Raw genomic sequence first — 24,139 nt, forward strand, 5'->3', positions numbered from 1 at the left:
CCTAAAGTGCCATGTCTACACGTCTTTTAAACACCCCCAGGGACGGTGACTCTCCCACCTCTCTGGGCAGCCTGTGCCAGGGCCTGACCGCTCTTGCACTAAAGACATTTTCCCTCATCTCCAACCTAAACCTCCCCTGACGCAGCCTGAGGCCGTTCCCTCTCGTCCTGTCACTGGTGACTTGGGAGCAGAGACCAGCCCCCCCCTCACTCCAGCCCCTCTCAGGCAGCTGCAGAGAGCGAGAAGGGCTCCCCTCAGCCCCCTCTTCTGACACCCATGGTGTAGAGAGCAGTCAGAGAAGGTGTCTCCCTCCGCTGGACCTAGACGAGAGCAGGGGGACAGTCTCATCCAGAAGCAGGTCCCAGAGCAGCTGTCACAAAGATGAGGGTCACCTTCAGTGATTTGACCACCTGGAGTATGAGCCAGGCCCCCCTGGGGTGGAAACCTCCATGCAGCATTACTCGGGGTGTCACCAGGACAACTCTCCCATATTTCCTTTCAGGACAAAACCTGTCTGCCCGTCCTTTCCGAAGAATGAAAACCAGCCAGGTGTCCCATCAGAGAGCAACAGCTCTACCACACACCTCTAGATGGAGATGTGGATATTTGCTTGTCTGCTCACCAGGTTATGCACTCCAAGGGTGATGAACGTGAGCCCACAGAGGAATACAACCAAGGAGGACGGGCAGTGCCATACCAGAGCAGTCATCTCCCTCTTTTAGCTCTGCCCCAGCTGCTTCCCTCCTTCTCCCGTACGAGGGAAACTGGTGACCAGAGCCCCAGGGTCAGGGCCACACTCGGAGGAGCAGGCAGTCCTTGCTGTGTCCTGATTATGTCATTGGAAGCGAGAAAGAAAACCAGGTTTTTTACATTTTTTCCCCAAATGTCATTTCCATTAGGTTGTCTGTTTTGGCCAATTTAAGCTCTCAGCAGAATTCCCACCAAAATTTATATCAACTATTTTAGGGAAGGTTTTAAAAAAGTGAAAGAGTTTGACTAATTTTAAACCCAGCTTTCCCAAGGGACACTTAACAAAACATACAATGTCTAAAAACCTTTGCTGTTTTGAAGAGTTCAAAATAACATTCCAGAAGGGATCTTTAGAAAAATGTTCCTGCACCGGTCCTGTTCCCGCCGCTGGGCTGGGCCGCCTCCCTTTAATGCACCACATTTGTTTTCCATTTAGTTATCAAATCTACATTAAAATAAAATCTCAGAGTAAATGAAATCAAACTAACCTGCCTCCTTTAATTTTCAGAATATTTAAGGCATATTAAAGGAGCAGAGCCTGTCTATTTTCATTTCCAATGGGGCCAGGTACCAGAGCTCACAAGCTCATCCCTCTGAGCCCCTGTGATGGGGATGGGGCTGAGCACACCTTTGCTTTCCCTCATCCCACACCGCTCTGCTTTGCACCGTTAGGCCTGGAGCCACTCCAGGAGACAGGCTTTTGGGCTCTCCTCACCACCCCCACTTCGATATGAAGGCACCCGGCTGCCACTTGCAGGGAATACAGTAAATCTCATTTTACACTAATCCAAGAACTCTGTGCGGCTCTCTCTGTAGCTTTTGTCTGGAGAAACTGGACATGTTCAGAGACGGTTTTAATAAAAGAGGCTAGGAAGAAGGTATTTAAATCACCCTGCTTGGCAGCCTGATGAAATTACCTGTGCTCAGCCCAAAGGAAAATCACCGCATCACTTGCAGAATCCCCTCCCTTATATAAAAATTAAAAACTTTTCCTCACAAAAGATGTGATTTCTTTTTCCTGCTGTAATTTGTTGCTTTTAATGAGTTGCCCTCACTCACAACCGCCCCTCTGTCACTGTTTTGCTTGGGTTACCCGTTGTCAGATCTAGGCTGCTGGTTCCCGGCTCAGCAGCAGGTTTAACGTCTGAAACTCCGGGTGGGAACCACACGGGTGGTCTGATCAGCTGGGCGGCTCGCTCTTGTACCCCATCACCTTCACGCGCCAGCACAAGCAATCCTGATGATGGCAGGCATCTGAAAACCATTCTACTTTTGTATTGATCAGTGAGGTGGGAAGTGTTAGTGACAATATTAGATCTTTTGGAAGGAAGTTCTATTTTGTCTGGTTTATTCCTAGTTTTCATAGTACGGATACCCTTCAGACAAAAACATCTTAATTCTTAAATTTTTATTAAAAAAAAAAAAAAGAAATAAAAATTAAGAATTAATGTATATGTCAACATCTGCCCAGAGAGCATTTACTGAAATATTAAATATACAAGTGACTCAAAACAATTATTACCTTCTTTTCATTAACAGCAGACAACATTTCTTTTTGTCAACAAAGATATTTCAAATTTATTGTAGCATAGTGGGATACGTCTAGGTCCCAAATGTACAAACAAAACTATAAATAGTTAGAGAAGATAAGAAAAGTATCTTACGTAAATGCTCAGCCTAAAATTAATACAGAACCCAGGAATCCTTCCTTACTCCCCAGTATATTTAACATTTCCAGATGTGCCTGGATGACCAGTTTGGGATTACAGGTCTGAAGCTGCATGACGTGAGGCCCACTCTTCAGAGAGAATAAGTCAGAATAAATGTCCTACAGCACATCCACTTTTCTACAGCTCTCCTTGACTTGAACAAGTACTTTGATATTTCATGAAAGAGACATCTTTCACTTGACTTTGTCCTGCAGATCATTGTCAGGCAGTTTCTTTCTCCTACCATGGCCTCAAATTCTTTTATGCCTTTGGTACATCTGGTCCTGCAGTCATCAGCACTGAACAGACCTGCATGTTGCAGTGGACCAAGAACCTCACTGCCCTCAGTGATCTTCACATTATTTTGCCTGTAAGCTTGGTCAAGAAAAAATGTTGCATCTCGCAGTCTGTGACATTCCCCTGTAGCAGCGCCCTGTCTGTACCTGGGTGCGTTGTACAAAGGCTTGTCATACCTTGGGTGTGAACAGCCCCAACATGCGTTATTAGTATTATCCCATGCAAAGAGCTCCAGGGATCACTTTCCAAGGCCTCTTCCAAGGAGACCCAGATTCATTAGACAGACTGACAGCACGTTACTTGGTACAAGACTGTCCAGATTTATTGTACAGTGGCTAAGGCTGGCACACACTCCAGCAGAGCCTCACCATCCCACTGACATCTGGCACACAGGCCAGACTGGCAGAGATGTGCTGGGCCCACACCACCACATAGGACAAGAGAGACCTTCGAGATCATAGAGTCATAGAATCACAGAACAGTTTGGGTTGGGAGGAACCTTTAAAGGCCATCTAGTCCAACCCCCTGCAGTGAGCAGGGACATCCCCTATTAGATCAGGTTGCTCAGAGCCCCATCCAACCTGGCCTTGAGTGTTTCCAGGGATGGGACATTGGCCACCTCTCTGGGCAACCTGGGCCAGGGTTTCACCACCCTCATAGTAAAAATTTTTTTCCTTATATCCAGTCTGAATCTCCCCTCCTTTAGTTTAAAACCATCACCGCTTGTCCTGTCGCAACAGGCCTTGCTAAAGAGGTCGCCCCCAGAGACAGAGTTAGGCATTTGAGGGAAGCCAGTTTGGTCTGTTTTCAAGGACCTGCTATCTATTCACCGAGCTCACATCCACTCCAATCATCCCGTTGCCACATAAACAGGCTCCCCAGGGAGGCATCACGGCACCAGCCTGGCGATATTCCAGAAGCACTTGGACACGGCCCTCAGAGACACGGTGTGAATTTGGGGAGTCCTGTGAGGGACAGGAGTTGGACTCGATGGTCCTTGCGGGTCCCTCCCAGCTCAGGGCATTCTGTGATTCTATGGTAAAGACCCCTAATGTCATCCTTTCTGTGTCAGGCCCACAAAGGGACACTGATGTTAGATGACATTATTTAGGCTGTAGTTGTAAACATTAAACACTTCTTCCAGTGATAAGATCAGGCTGAACCACAACCGGGAATCATACAGCTGTAAGAAGCTATTTGCCATGTAGTCCCAGCTAACGGGGTACGAGTTGGTAACAGATCCACGTCTGAAGGTCTTGTTAAGTCATATCCTAAGACTGGCAGGTTTCATGCTTTTACTATAAATAGCATAACTCCTTAATATATATACTCAGGTTTGGCTGGCCAGCTGGGGAGGGGTTTAGGAGAGACTGGAGAGGTGAGGGAAGGGCAGAACAGGGCTTGTTCCAGTGTGCGGCCCAGGTGCTTGTTAAGTTTCTTCGTACCACCAGGTTTTCCTGGCCCATTTTGCATGCTTTGCAACGTCACTCTTCAGTACCACTTGCGTCTCTGTCCCCCATGAATTCAGATATGCTCTTTTCCTACCATGCCGCTGCACTGCTCTCACTTCACCAGGAATCTCTTTGGCCCCCACAAGTCAGACCCCTCTACGCTCCTCTTTCCGTGCTGTCCAGTCTGTCCTTTGGTCTCAGCCACGTCTGGTGGGATTCGTCTTCTCTCACATCAGTTATCTGAAAGTTAGAATCTAGTCTTAGCTGTCATCTTGGGTTCCTCTCTGCTTGATGAAAAGAGAGCATTTCCTCCAAAGACCAGTTCCTCCCAGTCTAAGCGCAGGGTGGAAGACAAGCAGAGCAGATGGCCCTCTGGCAGCACCTGCCTGTGCAGGAGACCTAAAAGCTGAACTCTGCATCTAATTTTTAGGCAGGGAAGGATAAATATGGCTCTCACAGAGCAGCAGCATTGCTGTTTACAACAGAGCGGGGGTTAAAGGCAGCCCCTGCTTGTCCCAGGACTGCCACCTCGCACCAGCACAGGGAGGAACTGCCACTCACAGCCAGCACAGGTCAGGTGTGGGGCTCCCACAGCCTCTTCCTTCTCATCCAGAGAAGTGAGGCACTGAAAAATCCCTCAATACTTTCAAGGAAAAAAAAAAAAGTTAACTTTTAAAAACAGTTTTGTAAGAAACAGGGTATTGTAAAGAACATGGACAGACACCTCCTTTTGGTTCATTTTCTCTCAAAATGGACAGGAAAAGGCTTTTTAGAGTAGCGTGTGAAATTATCTTTTTTTCCAAGAGTTTCCTCTTCATCTGCATTATAACATTAGGTCTATGTTTACACAGAATTTCAGAGTCCTGTCCAAATAACTTCCCTGTTTGTTTACAAGTCAACGGTAGGAAGCTCCCTATTACCACTGCTTTAATGTTTTCTCGTTGTAGAGGTATGACCACAGGGACGTACAGCTGCACGTTTTGAAGTGTGATGTTGCTCTGTCTCTAGTGGCACCCCTATTTCTCATCATTCAGAAAAAACAAACATATACTTAAATGTTAAAACACTGTATGTAACATTGGGGTTTATTTTCAAAATCTTTAAAACAGTAGATAAGTCCCATGGTTATATCAAACACCTCAATTTCTTTTTGTTTATTTGGGTTTCATTATCTTGGAAGAAGTTTCCTGGAAATTTTGCATCTCTGTTGCAGCGCTGTAACAAAGTCATTGCTCATGTTAGTCACCTCCAAATCTGTATTATGCAAACCTTGGCACCTCTATACCCCTCCCCAGATGAGAGAATTTCAAAGTCTCTGCTTTCTCTCCTGCTTGAGTAGCCTAACCTGACTGAAGTGGGAGACCCAGGGAGCCTGCTGTAAGCAGGACTAACCGACAGCTCTACTGCAACGCAGCTCCCATTTCTGATTAAACAGTGACCAGTGGAGGAAGACATGTCAGATACCCCAGGTGAAAGGGGGGTGACTTTTGCAGCAGAAAGCCAGCTGCACTGTGGAGGGCTGCCAGGGGAATTGGTATTCTCAGGAAGCTGGCAGCTCACACGCTGTAAACGGCGCAGTCTCTGCTGCAGATGATGAACAGATACATGAACTGCGCGAACGGAGAGCTCCCTGCAGACCCGGTGCTTACAACAGGCGCTGCGGAGCAATGAGCCAAGGTGCAATACAGTAGCAGCCTGAAATCTTATAAATAAACAATGCAGGCAGATCGCAACGAGCAGATTCCTGCTCTTGCCTTGGGTCTGCGCTGCTCTTCGAAGGCTGCTGTGTGTGAGCGGGAGGCCACGGTGCACAGGGGCCCCGGGGCGCACTGGTGGGTGCCGTCCCCCAGGGACCCCGACAGCATCCATCTCCCCAGCGGCTCTGCTGGGTGCAGACCATGCCCTCACTGCATCTTGCGGTGCGTTGGAGGAGGCAGAGCCCCTCCAAATTCAGAGATTCTCTGTTTTTAAGCGTTGCCTAATCTCAGGAAGGAAGGTGGGAGAATTGTGGGAGCTGGAGAAGGCCCATGTGTGAGGGAGCTGGGGTAAAGGATGCATGGGAGCTGGGGGCCTTCCAGGATGCTCCTGAGTAGGTGAGGGAGCTCAGAGGGCTGGGAGCAGCGTGCTGGACACCAGAGACAAGCACCATCATCCATGGGTTCCTGTTCTGCCTCAAACCACCATAGCTGCAGTCACGTATTGCTGCCAGATGCTCTGGGCTGAGGGGACACTAAGAAAGGTCCAGGCTCAGGTGTGAGGGGTAAGCAGTGGCAGGGCAGGGCACTTGAAGTCTCTGCGATGGGGTCAGCACCTCCATGAGGGCAAGGACCATTAGCTCAGGGAAACTGGAGGAAAGTCCTGTCCTGAGACTCGTCTGGGTCCTTCAGACGTGCCTGAGGAACTCATCTAAGCCCAGAAGTCACCTGGGTGGGGAGGGCTGGCAATGCCGCAAGCATGGACCTCCAGGAATCTGACAGTCTGAGTGAAATTTGGGATCCATCTGCACCCTCTTCCATGGCCAAGGCAGGCAAGCAATGGCACAAGCTTCAGTGAAATGATGCATCTAATCCGCCTGAGTAATGCTAATGCAAGCCTCTTGATTAGTGTTTAGAAACCAGGCAAACAATTGATTTAAAATAATTGGTAAATTATGATTAAATAAAAACATTTATACAAAAGAGTTTGTCATTGATATGGTTAAATAAATATTTGTAGAAGTAACTTATACTTGGCCCTGTGCCTGGGCGATGAGCTCTCTTGGGCTGGCTGTGGTTTCATTTTAATAAAGACCAGAAGGCATTCCAGAAATACATAATGCTCCCAGCCCCTCCGATGTATATCTGGGGCTTTAGCTCTGCTCGCCACTAACCCAGGCCCAGCTTTGCTTCATCTCGCTCACTAGTGCCTGTCACACCCCCTCCCCAAAAACACGCTCCTTATTTAGGGCTGGACCACAAAACAAGTGGCTGTGTCAAGACAGTTTAGTGGGCAGGAGGGAGGGAGGTGGATGGAAATGTTCAATTTGTTGCCGCTCTCCTGCATCGTCTGAACAGAGGTAGGGCTGGGTAAGCCGCTTTGTCGAGAAACCTCAATCTTTGGAGCTGCTGCAGGGCTTACAACAATACGGCTCTTATCTGGCTCCGCTCGGTGGGAGATTTCCAAGAGCTTTACAGAGGGGTTAGCCTCATTATCCACCATTTAGAGATAAGAAAACCAAAAGGAGACGTGACTTGCCCAAAGTCCCGCTGCAGAGGGAACAGAAGCCAGGTCACTCGTCCGGCTGAGGCCCTGCGGAGCCTCTGCAGCTTTCTGGGTGCACTGCCCTGCTCAGGCACGTCCTCCTTGGGAGTGAGCCTGACGATTTCTGCGCTGCCTGGCTACAGAGCTGCTCCCATGGACTGACGGGACTTGTGGAGCCCCTCCAGACACCTGCGTGCTGCGAAGGATCTTTGCAAACACTCAATGAGCAGAGGGTGAGGGAAGACATGGGTCAGCAAAGCGTGTAACCTGAGGGCTCTGGATGTGATGCTGGCACTGCCATTGCTTTGCTCCCTCATTCCCAGCCAGCCACCAAGCCACCAGAGCTTGGAGCAGCCAGGCCAGGCACAAAACACTCTTCCTGCCTGCGCTGGCCATCCAGCAAGCAGCCAAAGGCTCGTCATTGCTACAAAAGGCACCAGCTCAGGCTGGAGGCTTACATGCTCTTTATTGCTCTCAGTATTGGCCCCAGAGCAGCTTGCGCAAGACCGGCTAGCTGGGAATCTCTGCTTGTAGAGGTATCACCCCAGTCCCAGCCTTCTCATTCTCATGCTTTGGCAGAGGCTCCTGAGCACCAATGCTGCTGCAACGTGTGCTGCCCAGCCCAGGGCAGGGTGAGGGTTGCCTGAAGGGGATGTACATTTGGCTGACATCAAAGGCAGGAGAACCAAGCAGTTACTGCACGCAGCAGCTGTCTCATTCACCATGACATCCCTTCAGGAACAGGTAGTCGACCTGCAGCCTAGACAGCACGTAGAGTGTATCTAGCAGCATGGTCTGGGGATGTGAAGGCATGTTTGGACTCTTGCCTGGGGTGACCTGTGTGGCTGGCTACTCAAGGGAGGAGGAGAAGGCGGAGAAGCTTGAAGGGTGCAGGAGGAAGGACACAGGCAGCCAACCCATAGGGCATGCATGAGGCACTCATGGGATGGAGGAAGTAAGTCCCTGCTTTCCTGGAGTGCAGCATTTGGGGATTACCACAGGCACCACTGCAAGAAGAGCTCAGGACCTGAAAGCACCCTGCTGGTGGCCTGAGACAACAGAGCAGCTGTGGGTGCTAGAGAAGTCCCCTGAGGAGAGCAAGTCCCCACACTCTGCCATCCCTGCGCAGCTCCATTGGGAAACCATCCCTAAAGTGTCATCTCCAGTGGAATAAAATAGACATTCACCTGCCCCGGCTGTGAGACACAAATACGCTGTCCCACTCAGTATACACATCCCCCGGTTATGCCCAGAGGGAATCAGCAAAGCCCAACCACAGTCCTCCTCCCCACCACCTCCCCACAGGTACCTGGGGGACAAGACCCTCCACCACCCCTGGGTCCATACCAGGGGTGCACTCAGGGCACACAGTGCTGCTGCGTTGGCCCTCCCACCGAGGGCAAGCACCCTGACCCTGGCATCCCCCCACGACCTTGAGTCAGGAGGCAGCTCTTGGCACCTTCCATCCCACAGAGCAGACCACTGCTGCCCCTGGACAACATGGGCCATGTCTAGCCTAGTCCTTCTCCTGGCTCTGCACGGACAGAGGAGGTCCCCAAGTGCCCTTTATCTCCTGCCAGTGCAGCTCACTTGACCTGAGAGCTGTGCTCAAGGCAGCGTCCCCATCGAGAGCATCGCCCCTCCTGCTGACCTCCCTAGCCTCAAACCAAAGGCTGAGACTTTGAGCCTTTAACTCTTCCTTCACCCCTTCTGACCTACCCTCCCCTGAGATTCCTGGAAATGAAGGATTGGCTGCAGCCACCGCTGCCGAAGGACTGGTCAGTGCATCAGGAGTGAGCCCCCCACCCTGCCTGCTGCCTGGAGCCAGCGAGCTGGGGACGACTGCCAGTGCATCCACCGCCCCGGCAGCTGGACTGCATGGGAAGGGATGGGCAGGGACATGGGGCAGCCTTCACCGCAGTGACCGGCTCCAGCAGCTATCTGCACTCACTGCGCATCCCGGCTCAGTAAACACAACAGGCAGAGTTTCACAATCAAATATTTATGCTAGTAAAAAACATTTTACATAATCTTTAAACAGCTATGTCATCTCCCTATTTTCATTCTCTGATCTCTCTGTTTTGAATTGGGATTGGAGAATTTAGCATATTTACAAAGAAGTAAATATTATGATGAAAACATCAGGCAGCTTAATAGTAGCTTTAGTAAAGTGCAGAAGTATTTTTGTGTTCGTGTTGTCAATTGCATAATATCTTCTGGACCTTCATAAATTAAGGGACCTTGCTTGGATGCTTGCAGCATTGTGATAAATAGTTCACAGCTTGAATTCAAGCAAGGCCTGTCTGCTGTCAGAACAGGAAGAGCTCATGACATCTCCACCATAAATTCCTGCCCTAGAGATCTATGAGGAGATAGGGAGGTGACAGACCAGCTAAAACGCCTGGCAGACAGTGGCAAATTCAAGGTAGGCAAATGCTGCTGTGTTGGCGCTTACCAGGGTCTGATGCACACAGAAAGTAAGGTCTAGGTTGTGTTGGACCATCCATGATTACAGCTTCCTGACCAAAGAAATACCATTCTCTCAGCTAGGCAGTGAGCTAGGCCCAAGCTAGGATTGGTCTGAACTATTCCCCAGAGACCACTTCTACTTCACAGTGACAGAGACACTGCTACTTTGCTAGCTTCAGCTCAGAAAAGCTCTGTCCCAGGTCATGGAGAGGAATATCCTGACTGTTGGCCATGTGAGAGCCAGAGGACCTCTCTCCTGCGCAATTGACCCCTGGGCTGAGTCTCAGGCATGCAAAGAGAAGCTCGTTTCTTTGCAGGTTCCTAAAGACCATGACCAACAGCACAGCCAGAGCTCTGCTAGGGCAGTCTCAGAGCAGGAGATTCATATCTGCCCTAACTTCAGATGACTGAGTGATGTGTGTGTCCATCATTTGGACCCATTAACGGGCAGTTCACCCAGTGCACTGTAAAAGTCACCCTCAGGAAAAGATTGCATCTTTCACTCTCTATCAAGGTGATGACATCCTGGCACTAGGTATCTTCAAAGTATGACCAGAGCTCCTTGTGAGCCTTGGCTACTGGTTTCCCTGTAATGCCTGCCCTACACTCAGTTTATCACAGCTATATTGGTGATGAATGGAAGAATTCACCCCTCCTGAGCAACATATTTGTAAAGAAAAAATCTCCAGCCTTCCTCCTCCTTCAGGATTCAGCGTTATACCAGCCTGGGGACATTCAGCACAAAGCTCTGTGCCAGTACAGCTGTATCTCCCCACGGGACCTTCGCCAGCACAGCTATGCAAGCATGCAGCAAATTATCACTAGACTACACATGGGGATGGGGAGAGTCAGGGTCATGACTTCATCCCATCAGATTTGTCTTCCCAGAACATATCGTGGAGATTCAAGAAATAAGGTCATGGCAGGAGGGCTCTTCTCCAAATGGAGCTGCTGGGTTCTAGAGAGAAGAAACAAAAGGCAAACTGGGCTCATTCCTACAGGAGAGGATGGTCTGAGCAGATGTGACTGGCAGGATACCAGGTCTGGGGAAAAACTGTTTGCTTGGACAGTTGCAAACTGTTTATTAGACCTTTTACTTGGCATTACATCCAACCCTAAATCTTGCAGTGAACTCAGTTTGCTGAATTCAGCAGTTTGCTGTAGACAACGCCAGTAAATACACTCTGTGGAGGCATCAACACCAGCAGTAGCTGGAGTACATGGGTAAAATGGCAGGTCTTCTCTGGTGCAGAGCTGGATGTCCTGTGCAATGAGAAAGCAAAAGCCAGAGCAGTGGGCCAGGCAAAGTGAATCTCCTGCAGGAGACAGACCCCAGCCTCACCTGGCAGTGCAGCCCTGGGCAGGGGTCTGGGAGATGTCCCTCCCTAGGGCTGTGGCTCCACAGCCCTGAGACCTGCTGGAGTCTGGCCTTCTGTGGCACAGACACTGTGTCACACGCTGACCCCTCCAAGTCCCAGGAGGGATCTCACAGAAACATCAGCTCATTTGGGTCTTGTTCCCACAGATGCAAATCTACATAGAAACAAACAATCTGCTTTAAAATAAATCAGTACCATAAACAATAGGGTGTGCTGGAAGATTAGAAGGGACTGCTTCCTGGTATCTGGTGAGCAACACAGAGCTGATATCCTCATGGGTTTGGGGTGTGACTTCTCAGTTCAAAGGAATTCCCTATCATGACTATTTTATTCTGGTATTTAAGGCTCAGTCCTTCACTCACTGCAGTCAATATGACCCTGTTTACAGCAGAGGTGCCTAAAGCAGTACTGGAAACAGGAGAACGGGGGACAATACTCATCTTTGCAGTCTTTGGTACCTATGGGCCTGTTTCACCCGCCAAAGAAAGGAGGCAGGTAGTGGTGATGCCTACCCTTTTCAGAGCTGAACAGTGTCTGTGGTGCAGCACAATGTCTGGTAGCAGATGTGTCCAAGACACAGGAGGGCTTGGGCAGTGTGAACTCTGGAAACACATTAAGACCTTGTGGAGTGTTTACTATTTCTGGGCTATCTAAGGCAGATAGCCTCCCGGCAAATGGCTCAGTATCTGTGGTGTGATCTCAGTGCCTGTCCTCCTTCCCTCTAGTCTGGGGTTTATGGGAGACAACTTACGTCTGTTTCCTGAGGACATCAAGGATTCATGTGGTCAAGGCTGATTCTCACATAATGACCAGCACAGGGAAACACCAGCTCGGGATTCTGAACTCAGCAGTTGAGTCATTTGTGGAGATGAGCCCTCTCGTAGAGCTTACGTCACCACCTAAGAAACAAGTGTGGACAGTGAACAGAGAGCTTCCGAGGTTTGGACACTGGTATTCCCTGGAGGAGGAAAGGGAGAGGAAAAGGGACAGAGGGAAGGAGGGAGGGAGGCAGGGAGGACGGGAGGGATCGAAGGAGGGAGAGAGAGAGGGAGGAGGTGAGAGGAGAAGAAAATATCTTTCAACTTTTCTAAAATCTCAGCATTTGTCAGTGGCATGGTTTTACAGGGCACTGCTAGTTTGTGGCTGCTCAGTTTTGGAAAGGAAAGAAAGGATTTCTAAGACCAGGTCCTGGAATCAGCATCATGGGACTTTGAGTCTTCACTGCTCAGAAGCCTGGGGTCAACTAATAACATGGATTCCCACCACAGCCCATGTGTGTCTGATCATAGAATCATAGAATCATTAAAAAGACCTCTCGGATCATCAGGTCCAACTGCCAACCCACACCACCAGGCTTCCTAAACCATGCCCTAAAGTGCCATGTCTACAAGTTGTTTGAACCCCCCAGGGATGGTGACACCCCCACCTCTCTGGGCAGCCTCTTCCAATGCCTGACCACTCCTTTAGGGAATAAATTTTCCCTAATACTCAATCTAAACCTCCCCTGACGCAGCTTGAGGCCATTTCCTCTTGTTCTATCGCTAGTAACTTGGGAGAAGAGACCAACACCCACCTCGCTGCAACCTCCTTTGAGGTAGTTGTAGAGAGCTCCCACGCCTGCCCTAGCAGGGAGAGGCAGCTGTTTGCAAGGCACAGGCCAGACCTGTGGCTGGCATTGCACCCCATGGACGTACTCTGTGGGTACAGCTTGTGTACAGTGTTCACAAGGCAGCAGAAGTTTCTCCTGGCCCAACCAAGCTCAGGCATTGTTTAACAATCTGACAAACTGGCTTTCTTCATTATCACTTAATTCCATCACAGGCTTATCTCTGCCTTAAGTGGAGTGGTAAATAGCACGCTGGGTTTCAGTTAATCGTCTGAAAGGATGTCAGGTGGGTAGGTGGCAGTAGGAATCTAAGTAGGGTGCCTAGTGGAGCCCATGAACAGGCTTGCTTCTCCCCTGTGCACCTGTGCAACTTACCTCACCTTACTTACCTGGCTCGGTAAGGGCAGGGCTTTGCCCTCATTTGGGATAAACAATTGGCATACTTTGTAAAGCATCCCAAGGAGAGAGGAACAGCCATTGCAAGCACCAGCAGAAGAGCAAGAGGTGGAAAGCATGGTGGCCAGGTAATAGCATCTCCAGGGCCAGTAGTACGCTGGGATCTGTCTTTTCTAGGAATGTGATTAAGGAGCTTTTGATGTAGCATCAGAAGTGTTTTTAGAAGAAATTCATTAAATGAGTAAAACAAATCTCTGGGGCCTGGTAGTACCAGAGGACTGCAGAATGCTGAAATAGACAAAGGAACATGTCTCTGCTGCTAAGCACAGTGTGAGACCCAACATCCTTATTTGCTGTGGGTGGAGGAGGGTGGTAAATCTGATGCTCATTTTTACAAAAGGCTCCAGCGATGATCCAAGGAACTATAAACGTGTAGATGTTCATGCAAATTTCTTGAACAGACTTAGCAGAAATATGGAGAAATTCTATGTATGAGGGTTATTATGCCTCCAATTGCTCAAAAGTCTTTGAAGTACTCACTGACAGTATAGATAACAGTGGGCCAAAGAATACGGTGGCTGTGGGTTTCCACCAACCTTTCAATGAGATTTCTCGTCAGACACCCCTAGCTCCAAGCTTGTAGGTGGGAAGAGTCTTGCAGTAACTAGTGACTTGTTAAAGATAGGAATAAATGGCCATTTTTCATATCTGAGTGAGGTAGTTTGTGGAGTGCCAAAGGAACATGTGCTGTGAGAGGGATCCTCAGCAGAAACGTTAGGGGAAAAGGCTGATGATTCAAAATGACTAAAGCAGTTAGAAGTAAAACTTCCTGCAGTTGCAGAAGGCTCTTTCCATGCTGAATGCTGAAAAGATGAAACATCAGACAAGATTCAACATCAATAAATGTGAATAACGCTCAGAGTGGGGAAGAGAAATGACCAGTCTGTGCATCTCCACAGTCAAGAGCCCAGCATTACAAGTTACCACTCAAGGAAGAGAGACTGGGGCCACTTCACGCTTGAGAAATGACAGCCCCATGTCTAGTGCCTTCCAAAGAGACCTTTACAGTTTCTATAGCCTTCTCAGAAGAACACCTCAGTGATCTCAGAGTGGTGGCTTCAACACCACCTCGACAGAGAGCTGCATGGAAAGAAGTGCTAAATAAGCAAGATCATCTTGAGATGTTGTTTCTGCTGACACAAAGTTTCTCCTCAGCCTTACTAAGAAAATTCTGGTTTAACCAGAAGGTGAGTTTTTAGATGAGATCGTATGTAGCAGTTTGAAGCCCTTGGTTGGCATTTCAATCTTCCTGCTCTTCCCCTTCATTTTTTGGTGTCATTCAGCAGAGTGCCAATGCTGATTGTTGGGATCTGGGAGTTCAGGGGAAGGACTACTCATGGCCAACAGGCTGTAGCTGAAAGGAAAAGGAATTAAAGAAAGGTGCAAGAGTCTCATCCATTCCTTCATGGGTTTGTAATGCCAGGGAAGAGGGAGCAAAGCCACGACACCAGCAGTCCAGCACAGGCACCAGTGTCCAGGACAGGCTCTGACATTTCCTGCGAGCCAACCCTGGCACTGAGAAACTCACACTGTGTGAGGGGATGCTCGGGTGCCTCACATAACTAAATATCTGGTGTAAATGTGCTCAGACAGAAGCAGATTCACTCTTTCAGCTAGCAGAGAATGCCCTGGGGTACATGGCCAGTACAACATCCCATGTGCAGGGCTGGTCTGATGTGCCCTCCAGGGGAGCTGCTCAGGAATTGCCCGCAGATTAATAAAAAGTCCTGAGGAAAGAGTAGGGAGGAACAAAGGTATCCCATTAAAATGGAGGTCAGGCCAGCCAGGTGGGACACCTCGTACATCCCTAGCAAATTACCAACTGGGATGGGCCCACTAAATCACACCAGACTTTGCATTACTCTGGGTGAGCAGTCACCAAACAAGTAAGCAGAAAGCTTTATTCTGAAGTGTAGATAGCATCTTGTCCACTTAGCCTCCGCATGCCCTCATCGTGACTCAAGCTTAAGAAACCTGTGATCTTTGCATGACTTCATCTCCCAGGCTTCTGTGCTTGGGGAGTTTGCAGGGTTCATCCTCCATTCTGACATGAAAGTAAGGAACTTATCCACATCAAATGGGCTGCATCTGCCACTGTCTGACCATACTCCCCAGTTGAGGCAGGCCACACACCACTTACTTGATCATTCTGGGATTTTACTAACCTGTTTACTTTTTCAGCTGCACACTTTGCAGCCCCTACTTCATCAAAAAAAAAAACCAAACTATTGTGCTTGGCCTTTTTCTCTGTTGATCATTGCCCAACCTTTCTACCTCCTTTTCTTGAGTATTTCTGATTTTGCCTCATCACAATACTTCGCTTCCCACCTTGAAACTATTCTGAGTTTTCACCACACTTGTGTAGGACCACATGAAAAAATGTTCTTAAAGTCAAAACCTGATTTTTTTCAATTGGTTCTGTTTTATTCAATGCTTTAGAGACACCTCCAGACTGCTCTTCAAAATTGGGAGACCACAGCCTATATCCAACTCACCCACTCATCATTTTAGCAGCCCATACTAGAAAACAAAAGTCCTTTGTCTTCATTTATCATTCAGGTGGCCTATGAGTCTCCGTGAAAGAGGGAAGACTATGATACTCAAGGGCTTTAGCAGCCCAGAATTGTCCTGCACTGTCTACGTCCTTGATGCCAGGCCTTTCGGCAAGTCCTCCTCTGTGCACGTGCCTCAGCAGAGACAAGGTGCCAGTTGTGGAGGCGATGGGAAAAGCCCACTCAGCAGCATGCCCTGCAGCAGGGGCCGGGCCTGTCCTGCCAGCCTCCTCCAAGTGTTTGGTATCAGGCCTGAAGCTCCTGTGCCTACACAGTGCACTTGGGGCAGGTCACTGCTCTCTGGTGGTCCGAGGCCATGCCTGCTGATGGCCTTTTACTGCCACAGGAAGACTTATATCAAACAGGATCGTGCAGTGTCTCCCTTGTGCTCCACACCTCTTGCACTGAACTCAAAAGACTGGAGATGGTAAATTTTAGGCAGAAAAGGACACGAGCATGAACCACTCTGGTAGCAGCAAGAAGGGACTGAGGATGCTCATTCTCAGAGCTCATTCTCAGCGGAAGACACAGCTGAGTGAAAAGTTCCTGGGCCCCTTCCTCTGGGCTGCTGGGTGATGTGTGCACTGTTGTGGCTGATGTGGAACCCATCCATCACATCTGCAGACAGTCCCGAAGGGGCAGAGGGACAGATCCAGGGTGAGATCATGCGGCCACATGAGGTGCTGTACGGCCGCAGCCTCCTCAGGCAGGTCCAGCTAATGCATGATGGAGAAGACCCTGGGGACGTCAGGCTCCACAGGGAGCACAGGGAGCACAGGGACCTGAGCGGGGCTTTAGCAGGGCAGGGGCAGTAAATCATACAGGGGTTTGCAATGCATAAAACTACAAGAAACTACAGTTTGAGACTGTGGGTGTCAATAAGTCCTGTCTTGTCCTTAAGCTGCTTATGGTGTTGTTCTGCTAATTGGTGGCATTTGTTTCAGGACAGCACTACTTATGAGGGGCAGTCCATAGATGAGACATTTCAAATGTAGTGGACTAAACATTAGAATCAAAATCCTATAATAGTTGTCCCTGGCTGTTGCTGTTAAAAGAAACATTTGGTTTTTAGTGTACTGTAATGGCTGTTTCAAATTACTCCAGTGACTTACACACTGAAAGATTAGATATAATTTAGCATACTAATAATTTTCAAATAATACTTTAATTTGGATTTTAGCAGGGTAAAAAGTGTTAAGGAAAAATAGCTGTCATATTCAAAATGTTAATTCTGGTGGTCAAGATCTATGAACTAAGAATTGTTTTCATAATTCATCTTTTGCTTTGAAAACTTCAAAGCTCATCATGTCCAAAGCCTAGATCAGACACTTAGTTCCACCCAAGTCCAGCTAAATTGCTGATCTTGCAATACAAGTATTCCTTTCTTGTATTAGGAAACATTAGTAAGGAACAACCCCCCTGGCCAGCTTGCTGGACACTGCAGAAGGGCTCTGTTTACTGTCTCAAGTCCATGCTTGGAGGTGGATTTATTTCAATAACCTCTTCCTCATCAGACATTAAGGAATATCCACTTAAGGAATTATTAATAATTAATAATTATTTTTACTATAGTATGATATTAGGGAATATCAGATGTAGCGTGATCAGGAAACCACACATCCAGCCCACAACAGCTAGAGGGCTCAAGTCAGAGCAGCCACATCGTATGGTCTACATGAGGGTGAGGGACCCCAGCACTCCCCAGCTCTCAGTGGGGCACTGCTGGAATCGGAGCCCCTGGGGCTAGCAGGTTTCTAAGGTCTCTGACAACGTGGGCCCAGGAGTCTGGAAGCCCTGGAATTCCTATCACCAAGACAAAACATATAAGAGGACTTTGCAGAAACCACAGGATTAGACAAACAAACAAACAAGCAAACAAAAAAAACCCAAACCAGGTCTGAAGCAGTTTTCAGGTGGATGCTTATGATCTAGCAGGAATCTAGGCAGTTTCCCAGGTAAGATTCCAGGGAAGCTAGGACCTGTCCTTGACTTAGCTTAACTTGTACCACTTATGTTACAAAGGAAAAGGTTCCATCAGTTCATTTCCTTCTACTTACCTCCAGTGAACAAAGTGCAGGCTTGAGGATGAGGACCCTCAAAGGATTGCATCCTTTGATTGTTTACACAAAGTTTTTCTTTGAGAGATTGTTTGGCAGGTAGAGAAGCGAGCGCCATTGCAGCGAAGCCCAGCACACAGCTGTGCCCAGCCTCCTTGGATTTACAGCGCTCATCTGTAGCACAGGAAACTTTAAGTCAAGATTTAGCCCTGCCTTATTTATTTGGATTTATTCTGGGTGTCTGTGTGTAACAGAACAAGAGGACAGTTCTGAGTGCCTGCAGCATGTGCTACCTGAGCCACAGAGCACGGGAGCATCTCCAGTGGATACTCCTACGGATGCAGCCACCCGCTGACAAAGGTGTGCACCCAGCTTTGGGCACGCCTGCACTGCAGGGGGAAGCGTGGCCGAAACACCCGAGCACCCCTGTGCTCGCATTGAGCTTCCTAGCAGAGCCCGGGGTCTGCGCAGCCCAGGGCGCAGCCGGCTCCATGTGTCAGCTCCCAGAGAAGCCGGACAAGGGGCAGCAGCGGCCGCAGTCGCAGCCTCGTTTGTTGAGTGCCCACGTCCCCTGGCTCCCCAACAGGAAGGGCATCCAACACCGCACTCGCGGAAGGACACGCACCCGGCCGTCCCCTCGCCCAGGACGCTTGCCCTGACCCCAGCCTTCCTTTGTTTAGGGGCACACAGACCCCAAAACCCCACTGGCCGCCCCAGCGTGGGAGCCGGAGGCCGTGGGCCTGCCTCGCGCCACGCTACAAAGAGTTAAGCCCTCGCTCTGTTGATATTTCCGAGCGGCTCCCGAAGTCGGCCAAGACGGGGAGCGCCCTGATTGGCTGCGTACCGGCCAGTTGTAATTAGTATCAGATATCAAACTTCTGTCTTTGCTAAGACCCTTTCCGATAGTTGATAGTTGCTGCTCCCCGCTAGACGATGACATCAGCCAGGACACCCAGCTGCTGGTAGTAAACCCCGCGCGGGAGGAGGTTCCCGCTAGCTCCACGTTAATTAGTTGAACACAGCTCAGAGGGAGCAGTTGGTGTCTGTGGAGGGTCAGTGCTGGATGGGACCAAATCTTTCAAAGCCGCTTGCTGCTTCTTGCCAGCCGGCTGTAAAAGCACCCAGAGAGTCCAGGAGAGCTGGATGAATCCTGAGCACTAGCCGTGGTCTGGTCGGCTTTTCTGTGGAGGAAGTTAATGGTTTAAGTGAGGGGCGTCTGGATCCGGTCCCCGAGTCACCATGACACTCCTGGGGTCTGAGCACTCCTTGCTGATTCGGAGCAAGTTCAGATCAGGTAGGGGAAACCTTGAGATTTCTCTTAAAACTTCTCTCTTTAGCAAGCCGTAGCCACAGACTGTTTTGCATTAAATGTTTGGAAGCAGCATGCAAGAAAAATATTCAGGGGGTCGCAGAGCTGTCACGGCTTTGCTCTTACAGAGGCTATTCCGCAAGTGGAGAACTGCATCTTCCTTCCTTTCTGTTGCTTTTATTGTTTTCCTGGTTTTTCGTTGTCTTCAATTTATGTCTGTGGTTTATTTTGGTAAAACGGCACTTCCCGGGTCTCCTGCCCTGGCCCTGCTGCAAAGCATTTGGGCAGGAAGCCAACAGGGCATCTGGGCTAAGCGAGGTACCTAACGCCGACTGTGTGCTCCAGGTGCTTTCGCAGGTCCGTCTGCGGTAATTGCAGTAATGATGGGCCTGACACTCTCTCTGACATGCAGGCAGCTGACTTTGTTCCATTAAGTTGTGACTAATTGGAAAAAAATGAATTTGAAGAAATGCGTCATTTTTAGAAGTAAAAATAACAAATGGAACATGAAAAGTATTTAAAGTGACATCATCAGAGAAATAAAACCAGAGCCACACAATTGATTGCCACTTTCGGAGGGTTTGCAAGTTAAACATGCCTCCGTCCTGTAAGTTAGGGGAAGCACCGGTAAGGGGCTTCTCAGCGGACGTTCAGCGTGAGTGAAGGTGAGTGAAGGTGAACTATGGGACAGTCACTTCTAAATCAGACCCTCTGCTGGATATTCATGCCTTTATTCACGGGCTTTATTTCTAGTAAGTATGCCGTGTTTGTGAGTGGGTGTCTTTACTTGTAATTTTTTAAATGAACGTATACTGTAATATTAATGGTAATGTCAAAAAATGTTCTCGAAGAGCTTTCTCTGACCTTCCCAGAGGTGAGGTTCTCCCCGGGAGTATTACCTGTGAGGATGTTCAGACAAACCAGTTGCATGTGCCATATGGGATGCTGTAAAACCAGACGGGGTAGTCACGTTGGAACATGCACCCGGTCTGGCATGTCACCCATGCCGTGTGTGTTTTTGCCTCCTCATGCATTGTAGATAATGAAATTAGAGATTTATGATACTGATGGTAGACATGAGTGGTGTTATCAGGATCTCTTAGATAGCTGGGTGGTCAACTTAAACTTTGTTTTCTCAGCAAATACAAAGTTGGCAGTTGGTTGAAAACCCAAGAGTGTGTGTGCAAACACAAGTGTCCTAGTCTGGCTGAATTATACAAAACTTGGGTCCAGGGCTTTGGTGTGGTTTCCATATCGCTCTGATCTTACATTTCATTAGATTAAGTCATTCCTTAGATTTTGTTGGTATATTATGGTACAATGCTGTTCATTTGAAAAAAATCTCAGTCTGTAACAATTCCTCCACCAGCTACAAAGCAACACTGCCACCTTTCTGATGAGAGGAGGATGGGCTGTGCTACATGTCCCTGCATTCTTTTCAAATGAACCAGTATTGTTTTTAAGGCTCATTTCTGGTTTATTTGTAAGCTGGCTTTATTATGGAACCAAGAGTGGAATCTCTAAACATATTTTTTAAATAATTCTCCAGTAAAAGTAAACTTCGTGGGTCTTTGTGTCCATAAATTCTCATGCCTTTCAGCATTTCTAGGGCAGTCAATTTGTGGGGCATTCTTTGGTTCATGACTTATTCCCACAACTGCCATCCCTCACTATTGCCTGGAGAAAGATAGGTTTCCCATTTGACAAGATCTCTCTGCTTATTTATTATGCTTGAGTCAGGCTTGCCAAAATCCCAAACGCGTGCCTGCGCCTCCCTCTCCCCACCACGGGGACCGCCGCAGGTAATACGGGACATGGCCGCAGCACTGGTCATCGCCGGCTGTGAGACGGGGGAGGACAGAGGGGTGCTGAGGAATATGAATAATATGTGTTGGATTTTTAGTAAGATAGGGAATAGAGAAGAAAAGCTAATATTTAATGGTTGAAGTGGTTGAATCTTTTTTATGTGCCAAGTCCCTATGGGACAGAGTTTCCTCTGGTGTTCCTGCTCTGTGTGCAGCCTTCGGTAGCTGTAAAGCCCCATGAGGGTGGCAGGAGGTGCAGTGCTCTGATTTACTGTCTTCCATTCTCTTGGAAGAGGGATGAACATCTCAAACAACCCATCGTCCCGCACCACCCCCCCAACACGCTCAGGGGCTGTAACACGCTACAGGAGAGCAGCAGTTTACACAGTGAGCTGTGAGGCTTGCACGGAGCATGTGAAGGACAAGCCAGGAGGGATCAGGCCCTGACATGCCAAGCCCCAAGGAGCCGCGCTTCATGATGTGCCGTTGTTTTGGAAATGGTCTTGAACAGGCAGGTGTGAGGCTTTGCTTGCTCCCCAGGTTTGGGAAGGATTAGCTGTGCTCTGTGACTCATGACAAGTCTGAATCCCTTTTGAAGGATTCCAGGCCAATGTTAATGAGGGCTGAGGTAAATCTTAATAACTGAACTTTTGCTGTCTCTCCATGGCCTGCACACATTGAGCAGCTGAAAGGGCGCTGTGTGTGTTAAAGGGTGCTAGAGAGAGATAACTTGCTTGTTGCTTCCTCATCCCGGAATCCCTTTAATCTCTGCGGCACACAGCAGGCAGAAAGTGGGGCAAGGAGGTGGCAGCTAGGAGATGGTGGCACATAGGTGTCCCTCCTAGTGTGTCTCGAGGGTCAGCTTTCCAGTCTCTTGCTTCCATCTGGCAGCATCAGTAGCAAGAAAAATAAAAGATTTTGTGCAGGAAAGGCTGAGTTGGTGGGGGGAGCCGCTTTTTCACACCGTGCCCAGCAAACCTCCCTTGAGTCCCACAGTGTTTTCTTCTGCTCTTCTCTTTACTGTGGTCCGCAGTGAAGGACCAGGATAGCCGTGCAGTGCAGAGAGACTGTAGCTACCCCAGTGCAGGGCACCAGGAATTGCTCCAGAGGAGAGAGATCAGATCACCAACATGCTGCAGGCCTTCAGGTTTCCCCCTCCCCTTCCTTGAGGATTTGGGTGTGTGTTTATTTTGTCTGTTTTGCCAAAGATAAATATACCGATCTGAGGTCATCCTGACAAATTTTGCAGAAATGATGATTCTTCAAGCCTGCCATGCTATCCCATGTGCTTCAATTATCAATGGGGTTGCACTAAATCAACTAGGACATCTAAGGGCTGTTCCAGAAACATATTTAACTCTTCACAGAGACAATAATTTATGTGAATTGATCTCCTGCTTTGAATACAAACCAATTGTACTCCAGCAGCGGAGAACCATTGTCATCGGACAGAGCAAACAAAGCTGGCAAATGCAGACTTAACCTTTAACGCTGACCTTTTCTGTCCAGCGATATGGAAAAGAGTTTACAAGGCCAACATCTGCATAACATCAGTGGTAGTTCAGATAATTGGTGAGAAGTGAAAGTTTAACACTCTAAATATGGCTTGGCATGGTGTAATATCCAGGCCTAATTGTGGACACATGGGTGTGAATTTGCAGAGAAGGCTTGCCTGGCTTTATGGAGAAAAGGATTCATACATATACATAGGGCTTGAATGAAGCTGGCTGAGATGGGAGAGGAATCTATTCTGTCTGCTTTTGGTAAAGAGAGTGAATTGGACCAAAATCCACAGGTTAATAAAGGCAGAAGAGAGTAGGTCTTGGTAGGATGTTAAGCCAGGCATTTTGGCAGAACCTTTATTTTCGTTTTCCCAGAGTCCAAAGAAAGTGTGTGCATGTGTTTCCTTTCAGATCATGAACCTGTACAGTTCACAATCAGTGTGCATGTTCAAACCATGGCCTCTCTGTAACTGATGACACAGTTTTGTGATTTTGTGAAGTTTTTGTAAAACACTGACATGATGTAGATCAGTTTGTGCTCGGGTTTGTTCTTCCCATGTCTTATACCTCAGTGTTTTAGCTGACAGACACCTTTGTCAGTCAAGCATGTGTTATAGCATGGATTGAAACATCACTGTGCTTGAGGAGAAGGATGTATGGGCTGCTCACGGGGATGCTGAAGTCCTCCAAGGAGGACTGTGACAACATGTTCTCAGGAACATAGTGAGGTTGGGGTTGCACATGAAGATAGGACAGCCCTCAGAGAGATGTCATAGATGGTTGTTCGTTAGTAGTGACCTGTGTCCATTTGGTCTGGGCTCCCTACTAGCCAGGTGTGGTCCTCTGCCTTTTCCGAGGCACTTGCAGGCCCGTTGTTCTCACCAGTGTAGATGAGATTTTTTCAGTGCAGTGCAGCCTCCCAGGTAACACACAAAGCTGTAGCACATCTGCCTGGGAGTAAAACACTCCCATTCCGCAAGTGCTGAGCATCGCACGCGGAGGTAAAGCTGGTTTAGCTGAGCTTGGCTCCGAGGCAGTGCCTGGCCAGGAGAGGAATGACCAGGGCTTTCCACAGCTGTCCTGGCTTAGCAGTGCCATTTTCACCTGGGCTATGGCTGGCTGAGCTTCAGCTCTGCTCATGCGGGTCACACACAGGCCGTGTTGTCAGAGGATAACATGGGCCTGGAGACGTGACGCTACAGAGAAATCACTCCGTGGGACCTGGCTATCAGCAGAGCAGTTGGGCTGAGAGCCGTGGAGGGGCTCAGGGCAGAGGCTGGACATGGTGCTTTTGCAAAAGAGCAGCTCCGGAAAAGCAGGCCCTATAATGCTCTGCTGGACCAGTGCTTCACCCTGCTGGTGACGGCACCCAGGAGGTTGGCTGGCCGGTCACCAGCTCAGGGTGACTCCACATTCACCCAGGTACAGCCTCCACATGAGCGTCTTGATGCCAGCCTGTAGCTTGGTCGGGAGAGAGCACCGCCTGCTCCCAGCTGCCCTGCCCATTTGGACCTCCTGCTTTGGATACGGGTTCCTGCTCCCGATGCAGCTGCGAGA

General features: G+C 48.8%; 1 protein-coding gene across 4 annotated transcripts in view; it reads left to right on the top strand.

Annotated features, from left to right (window-relative positions):
• The window catches only part of MYOCD (myocardin), a 119,647-nt gene that overhangs the window by 60,041 nt on the left and 35,467 nt on the right, over window positions 1–24,139 (top strand). The window contains exon 1 of one of the 4 annotated variants that reach the window (XM_064466932.1): window positions 18,864–19,260. The exons of the other annotated variants lie outside the window; for them this stretch is intronic. Coding sequence (XP_064323002.1) covers window positions 19,206–19,260 — 55 coding nt within the window. The 5' untranslated portion in view covers window positions 18,864–19,205. Of the gene's footprint in view, window positions 1–18,863; window positions 19,261–24,139 lie in introns of those variants that run through there. 4 annotated transcript variants of the gene reach the window in all.

This window comes from Phalacrocorax carbo, chromosome 16 (assembly GCF_963921805.1).
Source record: "Phalacrocorax carbo chromosome 16, bPhaCar2.1, whole genome shotgun sequence".
NCBI classification, from domain to species: Eukaryota; Metazoa; Chordata; class Aves; order Suliformes; family Phalacrocoracidae; genus Phalacrocorax; species Phalacrocorax carbo.